Genomic DNA, 13638 nt, shown 5'->3' with positions numbered 1-13638 from the left:
CAAAATCACTGCAGATGGTGACTGCAGCCATGAAATTAAGAGACACTAACTCCTTGGAAGGAAAGTTATGACCAACCTAGACAGCATATTAAAAAGCAGAGACATTACTTTGCCAACAAAGGTCCGTCTAGTCAATGCTATGTTTTTTCAAGTAGTCATGTATGGATGTGAGAGTTGGACTATAAAAAAAGCTGAGCACAGAAGAATTGATGCTTTTGAACTGTGGTGTTGGAGAAAACACTTGAGAGTCCCTTGGACAGCAAGAAGACCCAACCAGTCCATCCTAAAGGAGATCAGTCCTGGGTGTTCATTGAAAGGACTGATGTTGAAGCTGAAACTCCAGTACTTTGGCCCCCTGATGTGAAGAGCTGACTCATTGGAAAAGATTCTGATGCTGGGAAAGATTGAGGGTGGGAGGAGAAGGAGACGGCAGAGGATGAGATTGCTGGATGATATCACCGATTCAATGGACATGAGCTTGTGTAAACTCCAGGAGTTGGTGATGGACAGGGAGGCCTGGTGTGCTGTGGTTCATAGGGTTGAAAAGAGTCAGACATGACTGAGCGACTGAACTGAAACTGAATATTCCATTGTGTATGTGTACCACAACGTCTTTGTCCATTCATCTGTCGATGGGCATCTAGGTGGCTTCCATGTTCTAGCTACTGTAAATAGTGCTTCAGTGAACAATGGGATACAAGTGTCTTTTTCAATTTTGGTTTCCTCAGGGTATATGCCTAGGAGTGGGATTATTGGGTCATATGCTGGTTTTATTTCTAGTTTTTTAAGGAATCGCCATACCATCTTCCATAGTGGTTGTATCAATTTACATTCCCACCAACAGTGTAGGAGTGTTTCCTTTTCTCCACACCCTCTCCAGCATTTACTGTTTGTAGACTTTTTGATGATGGCCATTTTGACCAGTGTGAGGTGATATCTCGGTGTAGTTTTGATTTGCATTTCTCTAATGAGTGATATTGAGCATCTTTTCATGTGTTTGTTAGCCATCTGTATGTCTTCTTTGGAGAAATGTCTGTTTAGGTCTTTTTCCCACTTTTTGATTGGGTTGTTTTTTTTTTTTTTCTGGTACTGAGTTGTATGAGCTGCTTGTCTGTTTTGGAAATTAATCCTTTGTCCATTGTTTCATTTGCTACTTTCACCCATTCTGAGGGCTGTCTCTTTACCTTGCTTGTAGTTTCCTTTGCTGTGCAAAAGCTTTTAAGTTTACTCAGGTCCCGCTTGTTTATTTTGTTTTTATTTCCATTACTTTAGGAGGTGGGTCATAGAGGATCTTGCTTTGATTTATGACATCGAGTGTTCCTCCTATATTTTCCTGTAAGAGCTTTATAGTTTCTGGTCTTACATTTATGTCTTTACTACATTTTGAGTTTATCTTTGTGTATGGTTTTAGGAAGTGTCCTAATTTCATTCTTTTATGTGGAGCTGTCCAGTTTTCCCAGCACCATTTATTGAAGAGGCTGTCTTTGCCCCATTGTATATTCTTGCCCCCTTGGTCAAAAATAAGGTACCCATAGGTGCATGAGTTTATTTCTGAGCTTTCTGTCTTGTTCCATTGGTCTATATTTCTGTTTCTGTGTCAGTACCATACTGTCTTGATGACTGCAGCTTTGTAGTATAATCTGAAGTCAGAAGGTTGATTCCTCCAGCTCCATTCTTCTTTCTCAAGAAGACTGCTTTGGCTATTCAGGGTCTTTTGTGTTTCCATATGAATTGTGAAATTTTTGTTCTAATTCTGTGAAAAATAACATTGGTAATTTGACTAGGATCACATTGAATCTGTAGATTGCATTTGGTAGTATAGTCATTTTCCCAATATTGATTCTTCCTACCCAGGAACATGGATTATTTCTCTCCATCTGTTTATGTCATCTTTGATTTCTTTCATTAATGTCTTATAAATTTCTGTGTACAGTTCTTTTGTCTCCTTAAGTAAGTTCATTCCGAGATATTTAATTTTTTTTGTTGCAATGGTGAATGGGATTGATTCCTTAATTTCTCTTTCTGATTTTTCATTGTTAGTATATAGAAATGAAAATGATTTCTGTGTGTTGATCTTGTATCCTGCAACTTTGCTAAATTCACTGATCAGTTCTAGCAATTTTCTGATATTATCTTTAGGGTTTTCTATGTATAGTATCATGTCATCTGCAAACAGTGAGAGCTTTACTTCTTCTTTTCCAATCCAGATTCCTTTTATTTCCTTTTCTTCTCTGATTGTTATAGCTAGGACTTTCACAACTATGTTGAATAATAGTGGTGAAAGTGGACACCCTTGTCTTATTTCCTATCTTAGGGGAGAATGCTTTCAGTTTTTCACCATCGAGAATAATATTTGCTGTAGGCTTATCATATATGGCCTTTACTATGTTGAGGTAGGTTCCTTCTATGCCCATTTTTTGAAGAGTTTTAATCATAAATTGCTGAATTTTGTCAAAGGCTTTTTCCGCATCTATTGAGATTATCATTTGATTTTTAGCTTTCAGTTAGTTAATATGGTGTATCATACTGATTGATTTGCATATATTGAAGAATCCTTGCGTACCTGGACTAAACCCAACTTGATCATGGTATATGAGCTTTTTGATGTGTTCCTGAATTCTGTTTGCTAAAATTTTTCTGCGGATTTTTGCGTCTATGTTCATCAGTGATATTGGCTTGCAGTTTTCTTTTTTTGTGTTGTCTTTCTCTGGTTTTGGTATCAGGGTGATGGTGGCCTTGTAGAATGAGTTTGGAAGTGTCCCTTCCTCTGCAATTTTTTGAAAGAGTTTTAGAAGGATAGGCATTAGCTCTTCTCTGAGAAGAATAATTCTCCTGTGAAGCCATCTGGTCCTGGGTATTTGTTTTTTTTGGGGAGATTTTTGATCACAGCTTCAATTCTATTGCTTATAACTGGGTTGTTCATAATTTCTATCTCTTCCTGGTTCAGTCTTGGAAGATTCAGCTTTTCTAAGAATCTGTCCATTTCTTTCAGGTTATGCATTTTATTGCCATATAGTTGTTCATAATAGTCTCTTATAATCCTTTGTATTTCTGCATTGTCTGTTGTAACCTCTCCTTTTTCATTTCTAATTATGTTGATCTGATTCTTCTCTCTTTTTTTCTTGATGAGTCTGGTTAAAGGTTTGTCAATTTTGTTTCTCTTCTCAAAAAACCAGCTTTTAGTTTTATAATCTTTACTACTGTTTCTTTCATTTCTTTTTCATTAATTTCTGCTTGGATTTTTTTTCTTTCCTTCTACTAATTTCGGTGGGTTGTTGTTGTTGTTGTTGTTGTTGTTTTTCCAGTTGTTTTAGGTATAAAGTTAGGTTGTCTATTTGATGCTTCTCTTGTTTTTGAGGTAGGGTTGTATTGCTATAAACTTCCCTCTTAGGACTGCTTTCACTGCATCCCATAGATTTTGAGCTGTCGTGTTTTCACTGTCATTTGTTTCTAGAAATTTTTGATTTCTCTTTTGATTTCTTCAGTAACCTGTTGGTTATTTAGAAACATGTTGTTTAATCTCCATGTGTTTGTGTGTCTTACAGCTTTTTTCTTGTAATTTATATCTAGTCTCATAGCATTGTGGTCAGAGAAGATGCTTGAAATGATTTCAATTTTCTTAAATTTACTGAGGTTTGATTTGTGACCCAAGATGTAGTCTATCCTGGAGAATATTCCATGTGCACTTGAGAAGAAGGTGCATTCTTCTGCATTTGGATGGAATGTCCTGAAGATATCAATGAGATCCATCTCATCTAATGTATCATTTAAGACTTGTGTTTCCTTATCAATTTTCTCTTTTGACGATCTGTCCATTCATGTGAGTGGGGTGTTAAAGTCTACTATTATTGTGTTATTGTCAATTTCTCCTTTTACATCTGTTAGTGTTTGCCTTATGTATTGAGGTGCTCCTATGTTGGGTGCATAGATATTTATAATTCTTATGTCTTCCTCTTGGATTGATCCCTTGATCATTATGTAGTGTCTTTCCTTATCTCTTGTAATCTTCTTTATGTTAAGGTCTATGTGTCTGATATGAAGATTGCTACTCCAGCTTTCTTTTGCTTCCCATTTGCAAGGCATATATTTTCCCATCCTTTCACTTCCAGTCTAAAAGTATTTTTTAGGTCTGAAGTGGGTTTCTTGTAGACAGCATATATATGAATTTTATCCATTCAGCCACTCTGTGTCTTTTGGTTGGAGCATTTAATCCATTTACATTTAAAGTAATTATTGATATGTATGTTCCTATTTCCATTTTCTTAATTGTTTGGGGTTGATTTTGTAGATCTTTTTTCTTTTCTTGTACTTCTTGACTATATAAGTCCTTTTAACATTTGTTGTAAAGCTCGTTTGATGGTGCTGAATTCTCTTTACTTTTGCTTGTCTGAAAAGCTTTTTATTTCTCCATCAATTTTGAATGAGATCGTGGCCAGGTACAGTAATCTTGGTTGTAGATTTTTCCCTTTCAGTACTTTAAATATACCCTGCCATTCCCTTCTGACCTGTGGAGTTTCTGCTGAAAGATCAACTGTTAAGTGTATGGGGTTTCCCTTGTATGTTACTTGCTGCTTCTCCCTCACTGCTTTTAATATTCTTTCTTTGTGTTTAGTCTTTGTTAGCTTGAGTAATATGTGTCTTGGCATGTTTCTCCTTGGGTTTACCCTGTATGGGACTCTTTGTGCCTCTTGGACTTGATTGACTACTTCCTTTTCCATGTTGGGGAAATTTTCAAGTATAATCTCTTCAAAAATTTTCTCATACCCTTTCTTTTTCTCTTTTTCTTCTCGGACCCCTATAATTCACATGTTGGTGCATTTGATACTTTCCCAGAGGTCTCTGAGGCTATCCTCAGTTCTTTTCATTCTTTTCACTTTATTCTTCTCTTCAGAAATTATTTCCACCATATTATCTTCCAGCTCACTGATTCACTCTTCTGCTTCAGATATTCTGCTATTGATTCCTTCTAGAGTATTTTTAATTTCAGTAATTGTGTTGTGTGTCTCTTTATGTTTATTCTTTAATTCTTCCAGGTCTTTGTTAATTGATTCTTTCATTTTCTCCATCTTGTTTTCAAGATTTTTGATCATCTTTACTATCATTATTCTCAATTATTTTTCAGGTAGTTTGCCTATTTCCTCTTCATTTATTTGTACTTCCGTGTTTCTAGTTTGTTCCTTCAGTTGTGTAGTATTTCTCTGCCTTTTCATTATTTTTTTTTTTTGAACTTACTGTGTTTGAGGTCTCCTTTTCCCAGGCTTCAAGGTTGAAGTCTTTCTTCCTTTTGGTTTCTGCCCTCCTAAGGTTGGTCCAGTGGTTTGTGTAAGCTTCTTTCAGGGTGATATTCGGGCTGAGTTTTTGTTTGTTTGTTTTTTCTCTGATGGGGAAGGTTGAATTAGGTGGTAATCCTGTCTGTTGATGATTGGGTTTGTATTTTTATTTTGTTTTGTTTAGATGAGGCATCCTGCACAGGGTGCTACTGGTGGTTGGGTAATGCCAGGTCTTGTATTCAACTGGTTTTCTTTGTGTGAGTTCTCACTATTTGATACTCCCTAGAGTCAGTTCTCTAGAGAAGGCAATGGCACCCCACTCCAGTACTCTCGCCTGGAAAATCCCATGGATGGAGGAGCCTGGTGGGCTGCAGTCCATGGGGTCGCGAACAGTCGGACACGACTGAGCGACTTCACTTTCACTTTTCACTTTCATGCATTGGAGAAGGAAATGGCAACCCACTCCAGTGTTCTTGTCTGGAGAATCCCAGGGACAGCGGAGCCTGGTGGGCTGCCGTCTATGGGGTCGCACAGAGTCGGCCACACTGAAGCGACTTAGCAGCAGCAGCGGCAGAGTTCGTTCCCGGGTAGTCTAGGGTCCTAGAGTCAGTGCTCCCGCTCCAAAGGCTCAGGGCTTGATCTCTTTTCAGGAACAAAGATTCCACAAGTGGTTTGTTACGGCATTAAGTGAGATTAAAACAAATATCCAAAAATGAGAAACCAAAGATGAAACCCAGACAAATGACAGCTAGAAAATTGGCAAATAATAATTAAAATAATGACATATACACATATACATATACACCCATGAGCAAGGTCAAAATAGTGCAATGAAAATAAAGTACAGTGGATTGACCTGGTGAACAAAGAAATCAAAAATTATATTTACCGGTTAAGAACAAAACTAACTAAAGCACAGACTGGAAAACAAAACTAAAGCAAGGTGTCAAGTGGGAAATAAAGCAATGAAAACAAAAGTAACAAATATGTTGAGAGGAAAGGAAAGAAATAAAAGATAGCAAGAATAGATATGCAGTGTTGAATTGAGGTAGATGAAGAAGATTTATATATATTAAAGATTAAGTGCAAGGGGAAAAGAACAGTAAGAAAGGCAAACAAAGGTATAAATGTAGAAAAAAATAATAAGCTAAAAAACTTTTAAATTAAAAAAAGAGAAAAGAAAAATCCACAGAACTGCAAAGGCCCAACATAGAGGCAGAGTTTTAATTAAGCTCAAAAGCTTAATTAGATTTCATAGTGCCGATAAAATCGACAACTCCAACAGAGGGGGGATAAAAGGGAGAAAAAAATCCAAAAAATCTACAGAACAAGTGAAAACATAAGAATAATAAACGTTTTTCTTGAGTCACTGCTGTCAGAGTCCTTTCCCTCACTTGGAGTCACAGTCCACCTCACCTCCCCAGGATGCCCTGCAACACTGTGCTCATCTCTGGACCTGCTGTGGGGGCAACTCAGAGTCTAATCTGGTCCTACTCCTGTGTGTTCTTGCCTCCAATGTCCACAGCTATCAGAACTCGTGTGTTTTCTTTTGTGGGAGCTCTCAATGGCCTTTTATATATGCCATAGACACAGAGTCTGCCTAGTTGATCATGTGGATTTAATCTGCAGCTTGTACAACTGGCAGGAAGGTTTTGGGTCTTCTTCCTTAGCCACACTGCCCCTGGGTTTCAATTGTGGTTCATTTCCACCTCTGCATGTGGGTCGTCCACTGGCGTTTGCTCCTGAGGCTGCCCTGGAGGACTTGGGTCTGCCCCTATGAGGGTCAGGTGTGGAGGTGGTGCAGCTGCTTGGGTCGCAGGGGTTCTGGCAGCACCAGGTACTCAGGGAGGTTGGCCGCTAGGGCAGCAGGAAATATAGTGCTTTAGAAGGGTACTGGCCAATATGTTCCAGTATCCTTGCCTGGAGAATCCCCCTCCCTGACAGAGAAGCCTGGCAGGCCACAGCCTACAGGGTCGCAAAGAGTCAGACACTAGCAAAGCAACCCTAAGCACATGGATGCAAGACTTTTTTGCCTGTGGCAGCTCTGCCCCAGTGAGAGTTGAGCGTGAAGGTGATGAAGCTGCTTGACTTGAGGCAACCCTGGTGGCCCCAAGGGTGCAGGGACACGGACGGCCTCCACTGCAGGAGTTATGGCCCTGTCAGAGTCTTTTTCCAACCTCGTGTAGCTGGCGATCAGAAGGCCTTTTTGGCCAGGCTTTCTCCATAGCTCCGCCCATTCAGGCACGAAGAGGGCTCCCTTGCCTGGCGTCCTTCTCTGTTTGCACCAGTCACATAGAGGGGGCCCCCTGGCTGGGGTCCTACTCTGGAGATTGGCACATCAATCGCTTAAAGGGGCCCCCTGGCTGGGGTCCTACTCTGGAGATTGGCACATCAATCGCTTAAAGGGGCCCCCTGGCTGGGGTCCTACTCTGGAGATTGGCACATCAATCGCTTAAAGGGGCCCCCTGGCTGGGGTCCTACTCTGTGGTTCAGTGCATCAGGCGTTTGATGGGCCAGCCTCTCTATTGTTCAGCTGCCAAAGCTGGCACGTGGCGGGGAGAGAGGCTATGGTGATGGCTCCACCCCCGACGTGTGACTCAGCAGTATTGCCTTGCTCCCGGCTTTCCTCCACAGGCATTTCCCACCACAATCTCCTCCCTCACATCCCCTTGGCAGTTCTCTCTGCAGTCAACAGCAGTTCTCACCCTGGGATTTCTCCACAATCCCTAAACTCCAGCTCCCAGCTGCTGCGCCTTCCAGAGGACCGGCATCCCTGTCCGGGGTATGTGTGGCTGCGGCAAGGACTGTCTGATTCTCATTCCATCTAGGCTGCCACAGCTCAACTGTTTCACTCTCAGCCTTAAATGTTTCTCCTCTGACTTAGACAATTGTCCCCATGTGAGGATCGAACTCCTGCTTTAGTCCCCTACCCGCTGAGGGCAGGTCCAGTCCTACTAACACTATTTCCCCCTGTAGTTCCTTCATGCTACTGAGTTTTGCGTGGTTCTGTATATTCTTTTCCACTGGTCAGGTACTCCTGTCCACTCTCAACTGGTGTTCTGCATGCACTTTGTGTCTGAAGGCGTATTCCTGATGTATCGGAGAGAGATGTACTCCACGTTTACCTACTTCTCTGCTATCTTGTTCTCTCCTATACCAGTGGTTCTTAATGAGGTGGGGAGTAGGATTATGCCACCCTGGGGACATGTGACAATATCTGGGATGAGTGCTGTTGTCATAGCCAGAGGGAGGGGGGAGGTTCTATGGCATCCAGTGGGTGGAGGCCTGGGGAACTGCCAAGCCTGCAATGCCCAGTGTGGCCCCCACTGCACAGAACCAGCAGCCCCGTGCATCCGTGGGGTTGAGGTGGAGAACCCTGAGCTGTGAAATCAGCTTCTTGGGCAGGAGTCACAAGCTCCGTGTCAGGATCCCTCCACTGAGTGCCTCACCCCTGGGGGTTCATCGGTGGATGAATGTTTGTCAATAAACTCTCTGGCAGAGTGAATGGAGCTTAGAGAAGGGATGGACCTGTAGAGAGGGGCTATTTCTACCCAACTCACAAATACTGAACAAGGGATAGGCCAGGACTGAGTAAAGTGTATGAAACTGAATCTGACCCCCTCTCTAAACGCACTGCCCACTCCCTGGTGGACAAGGTATGTGCAGAGACAAATGACTGAGATTGGAGGGAGGAAAATGCAGATGAGCCAAGTGCTCTGGGCAACAAGCAACCAACAAAAAAGGGAAGGTGGGCCTGGTTTAGGGGATTAGTGGGATGACTCCAAATGGCCTTCTGCTCAGGGTTAGGAGCACTCAGTTTATTTTACCTGCAGTAATCACTTAATCACCCAAACCATCCTTAAGTTGGGTGTTGTGGGTTACCCTGAGTTCAATTGTTATACTAATTCTAAGAGCCTCAGAATGTGACCTCATTTGGATACAGGACCTTTAAGGAGATGACTCAGTTAAAACAAGATCTTTAGAGTGACCCTAATCCAATACGAAATAGCCTGTTGATGAGCGTGAAAGAGGAAAGTGAAAAAGCTGGCCTAAAACTCAACATTCAAAAAACTAAGATCATGGAATCTGGTCCCATCACTTCATGGCAAACAGAAGGGGACAATGTGGAAACAGTGACAGATTTTATTTTCTTGAGCTGCAAAATCACTGTGGACAGTGACTGCAGCCATGAAATTAAAAGACACTTGATCCTTGGAAGAAAAGTTATGACAAACCTAGACAGTGTATTAAAAAGCAGAGACATCATTTTGCTGACAAAGGTCCGTCTAGTCAAAGCTACAGTTTTCCCAGCAATCATCATGTATGGATGTGAGATCTGGACCATAAAGAAGGAGGAGCGTTGAAGAATTAATGCTTTCAAATTGTAGTGTTGGAGAAGATGCTTGCGAATCCCTTGGAGAGCAAAGAAATCAAACCAGTCAATCCTAAAGGAAATCAACCCTGAATATTCTTTGGAAGAACTGATGCTGAAGCTGAAGCTCTAATACTTTGACCACCTCATGCGAAGAACTAACTCATTAGAAAAGACCCTGATGCTGGGAAAGATTGAAGGCAGGAGGAGAAGGGGGCGACAGAGGATGAGAAGGTTGGATGGCATCCCACTTAATGAACAGGAGTTTCAGCAAGCTCCAGGAGATAGTGAAGAACAAGGATCTTGATGTGCTGCAGTCCATGGGGTCACAACAGATTGAACATGACTTAGTGAGTGAACAACAGCAATCCAATACGACTGGTGTCCTTTTAAAGAGGGGAAGTTGGGACCAAGACACAAGGAGGGAAGGCGATGTGAAGACCCAGGGTGAAAGTGGCATCTGCAAGTCAAGGGAGAGGCTGAGACAGACGTTCCCTAGCAGCCCCAGAGGGAACCAGCCCTGCCCACACCTTGATCTTGACCTTTGGCTTCCAGAGTGTGAGAGAATGAACGTCCGTTGCTTACACTGCCCTGTCTGTGTACTTTGTTATGCAGCTCTAGCCATGGAACACGCTGGGCTAGGACAGTTCCAAGTGCCAGGGATTAAGTGGGCTATTAAGGGTAAGGCAGTTGCAGGGAATCTGGACCGAGTTGAGCAAGGGGTGCAGGGAGAGACGACACTGACTTTATTCCAGGAGGGTGAGACTCAAAACCCAAATGCAAGGACAACTATGTCCTGAGTTTTGATGTTTCCCTGACTTTGAAGGGCTAGAGTACAAAATATATACTTAAGTTTGTGCTGTGTGTGTGCGAGTGTGCTAAGTCGCTTCAGTTGTGTCTGACTCTGTGATCCTATGGACTGGAGCCCACCAGGCTCCTCTGTCCATGGGATTCTCCAGGCAAGAATACTGGAGCGGGTTGCCATTTCCTTCTCCAGGGGATCTTCCTGACCCAGGGACTGAACTCCCACGTCTCTTACATCTTCTGCATTGACAGATGGGTTCTTTACCACTAATGCCACCTGGGAAGCCCTGAGTTTTGTGCCGACTGCTGTCAAATGGAAGCTCAACATGTGACACATAAAACCATAAGAGACAATCCATGTGTCCCCACCCCACCGTGGGCACAGCGGGCTTTCTCAGCTCCCCTCGGATGCCCCTAGCCTCTGCCTAAAGTCAAGGACATGCCCTTCTCTCCTGGGACAGACTTGCTGCCTAGTCAGCTTCAGATTCTGCCTGCAATGCAGGAGACCTGGGTTCGATCCCTGGGTTGGGAAGATCCCCTGGAGAAGGAAATGGCAACTCACTCCAGTATTCTTCCCTGGAGAATCCCATGGACAGAGGAGTCCATAGGGTCAGAAAGAGTCAGACACAACTCAGCGGCTTTCTCTTTCACTTTTCAGCCTCAGAGAAGGCAAACAACCACGTGGGGGAGCTAGGCTTTCTTTTCTCGCACTGATACTTACATCTCATCCTCAAAGCAGATCTTGGCGTATTTGTCCCTGCCACCCCCGCTGAGCAACCGGTAGGCGTAGGTGTCTGCGGGACACGGGGACCAGTGATCACATTTTTGCCTTTTGGGGGTTGGGGCTGCAACAAACAGGAATATAACAGTTAGCATCACACAGTATTGATCAGAAGAATCCACTGCTTGGCCATGAATGGCAGTTTGTCTGTCCCAGGACTTCATATTGGCAAATCCCAGTAGTGGTGGAGAGCTTCCCAGATGGTGAAGAATCCACCTACAACACAGGAGGCCTCGGTTTAATTCCTGGGTTGGGAAGATCCCCCAGAGGAGGGAATGGCCTCCCATGCCAGTACTGCGAGAGGAAAACTGGGAAGATGTGAAGCTAATTCAACCTGCTTTTGCCTTCAAACAGCAAATAAGCAACAGGAGGGGATGCTGAGTAGGCAGAACCATTTAAAAGGAGTTGGGAATCACTCTTAATCTTTAAGCGTGCTGGTGAACCAACCAGTAGCCTGTGGAACATCTATCCAGCTTCTGAATTTACATACCTGAGATACACACACACACACTCTTGACCACTGTTAGCCCTGCCCCCAGGCCACAGGTGCAAGACCTTGTACCAAGGCCAGAAGTAGAGCCCAGAAACAAGGTCACCTCTGAAGCTGACCGAGCCCCTTGGTAGTCGTTGCCAAAAGCCCATCCCTGCCCCCACCCCCCACACCCTTGATCCTCATGAGCAGGCTTCCTGACCCATTATTAGACACAAATGCCCTCCCCAGTGCTCACCCTAACCAATCACCTAATGCCACCCTTCCAGCAGGAGTTTTCTTTGTCTTGAGGCTTTAAAAATTGGCTACTAACCCACGAAAGGGGTCGGCTCTGCCTGGTCCGTCAGGAGGCATTGGCCTGCTAGCTCGCAGCACCTGCATTATCTCTGCTTTTTGTTCTCTATAAACTCACTCCCTTCTGAGATGCTCTGTGTCTGGAAACTCTTTTCCAACCCACGTTCAGACTGCCTCCACAACACCACTCTGGCCTTGGCTGACCCCTCTCCTTTCCCTTAAGTGTGAGACACTGAGGTTTTCTGCCTGGGCTGCTGTCAGCGGTGGCAGGCCCCGGAGATGTCTTGCCCAGCAATAGAGGTCAGCAATCGGGGAGGGTGGGGCCAGCCAGCCCCGGGCACTACCTGCATCTCCCACTACTGGGTGCCTTGTTGCCATCACTACCACGCGTGTCTCCCTCCTTTCACAGGTGTGGCTGTCTGTCATCACCCACAGAACCCAGAGTCTTATGCTGGGCTCAAATTTTAATCCTGAGTCTCCAGAAAAAAAAATCAGAAAGCGCTCCCACTCCTCCAGTTTGAGTGGGGATATGCTGCCTTATGGATCCCTGCAGCGCTCTTCTGTTTCATCCACCTGGATGAAAGCTCGGCCGGCAGGGTGGCTGGGAGGCCTTGCTGGGGGAGTCAGGACTACCCATGAGTCCTGTGATGGCTGAGTGCCATGGGGCTGAGCTGGACCAGGGCTGAGCTGCTTGGGGATCATGGGGATGCTGGTGCATGCCCACTCCTGGTGCACCCCAACATCACACTTATCTCTTTGCATCTTTCTTCCCCTCACTTGCGCTACTCCCATCACTAACCAAAGCTCCAACCCACCTTGCACTGTCCAGCTTGCTCTTTTTTATTTTCTTTTGCTTAGCCTTCATCACTGTTTAATACCCCATAGTTTTTTTTTTTTAAAGCTTCTCCATGAGGACAAGGATGTCATCTGTTTATTTTTGCCACACCCCCAGCACCTAGTGGGTGTGCAGCATAAGCAGCTGCCCTATCAGCATGCTGAACAAATATGGAATGGAGCAGGACCCTGTGGGGCCTTCCTGGGACGGATCCCCACCCTCCCCCTGGCCTGAGTCCTCTGCCTGCCTCTTGTCTGTAGAAAAGCTTAGTCTCGCAGGACTCCCCAGAGTCACAAAAGCCTGACTCAAGAATTAATGATTGAAGGTATATGTGATTGTATAGTGACAAAAGTGTGGGCCAGGAGAAGTGGTAACAATTTAAACAGTAAATCAGTGATATGGCAGTGACAGAATCTTTAGTTCCTCCCTGAAGTACACAACAGGGATAAGAGTATCTCATGCACAGCACTGAGTTGTTTTACAGGTTCTAAAACCACCACCAAAAGGAAGAGGGTAACTACCCAGTGACTATTGTGTGTGTTTTAAGTTGCTTCAGTTGTGTCCAACTCTTTGTGACCCTATACTTATCCCGCCAGGCTTCTCTGTCCATTCGATTCTCCAGGCAAGAATACTGCAGTGGGTTGCCATGCCCTCCTCCAGGGGATCTTCCCTACCCAGGAATTGAACCCACATCTCTTACAGCTACCTGTACTGGCAAGCAGAGTCTTTACCACTAGTGCAACCTGGGAAGCCACCCAATGACCATTAGCATGTATATTCCAGACCTACTGG

General features: G+C 44.0%; 1 protein-coding gene across 1 annotated transcript in view; it reads right to left on the bottom strand.

The window, feature by feature from the left end:
• Window positions 1-13638, bottom strand: part of FAM3B (FAM3 metabolism regulating signaling molecule B) — a 60195-nt gene that overhangs the window by 23614 nt on the left and 22943 nt on the right. The window contains exon 3 of the mRNA XM_020899815.2: window positions 11168-11291. Within this exon, the coding sequence (XP_020755474.1) occupies window positions 11168-11291 (124 nt within the window). The remainder of the gene's footprint in view (window positions 1-11167; window positions 11292-13638) is intronic.

Source organism: Odocoileus virginianus, chromosome 4 (genome assembly GCF_023699985.2).
Source record: "Odocoileus virginianus isolate 20LAN1187 ecotype Illinois chromosome 4, Ovbor_1.2, whole genome shotgun sequence".
Lineage (NCBI taxonomy): Eukaryota > Metazoa > Chordata > Mammalia > Artiodactyla > Cervidae > Odocoileus > Odocoileus virginianus.
This window is presented reverse-complemented; position numbering and strand designations above follow the sequence as displayed.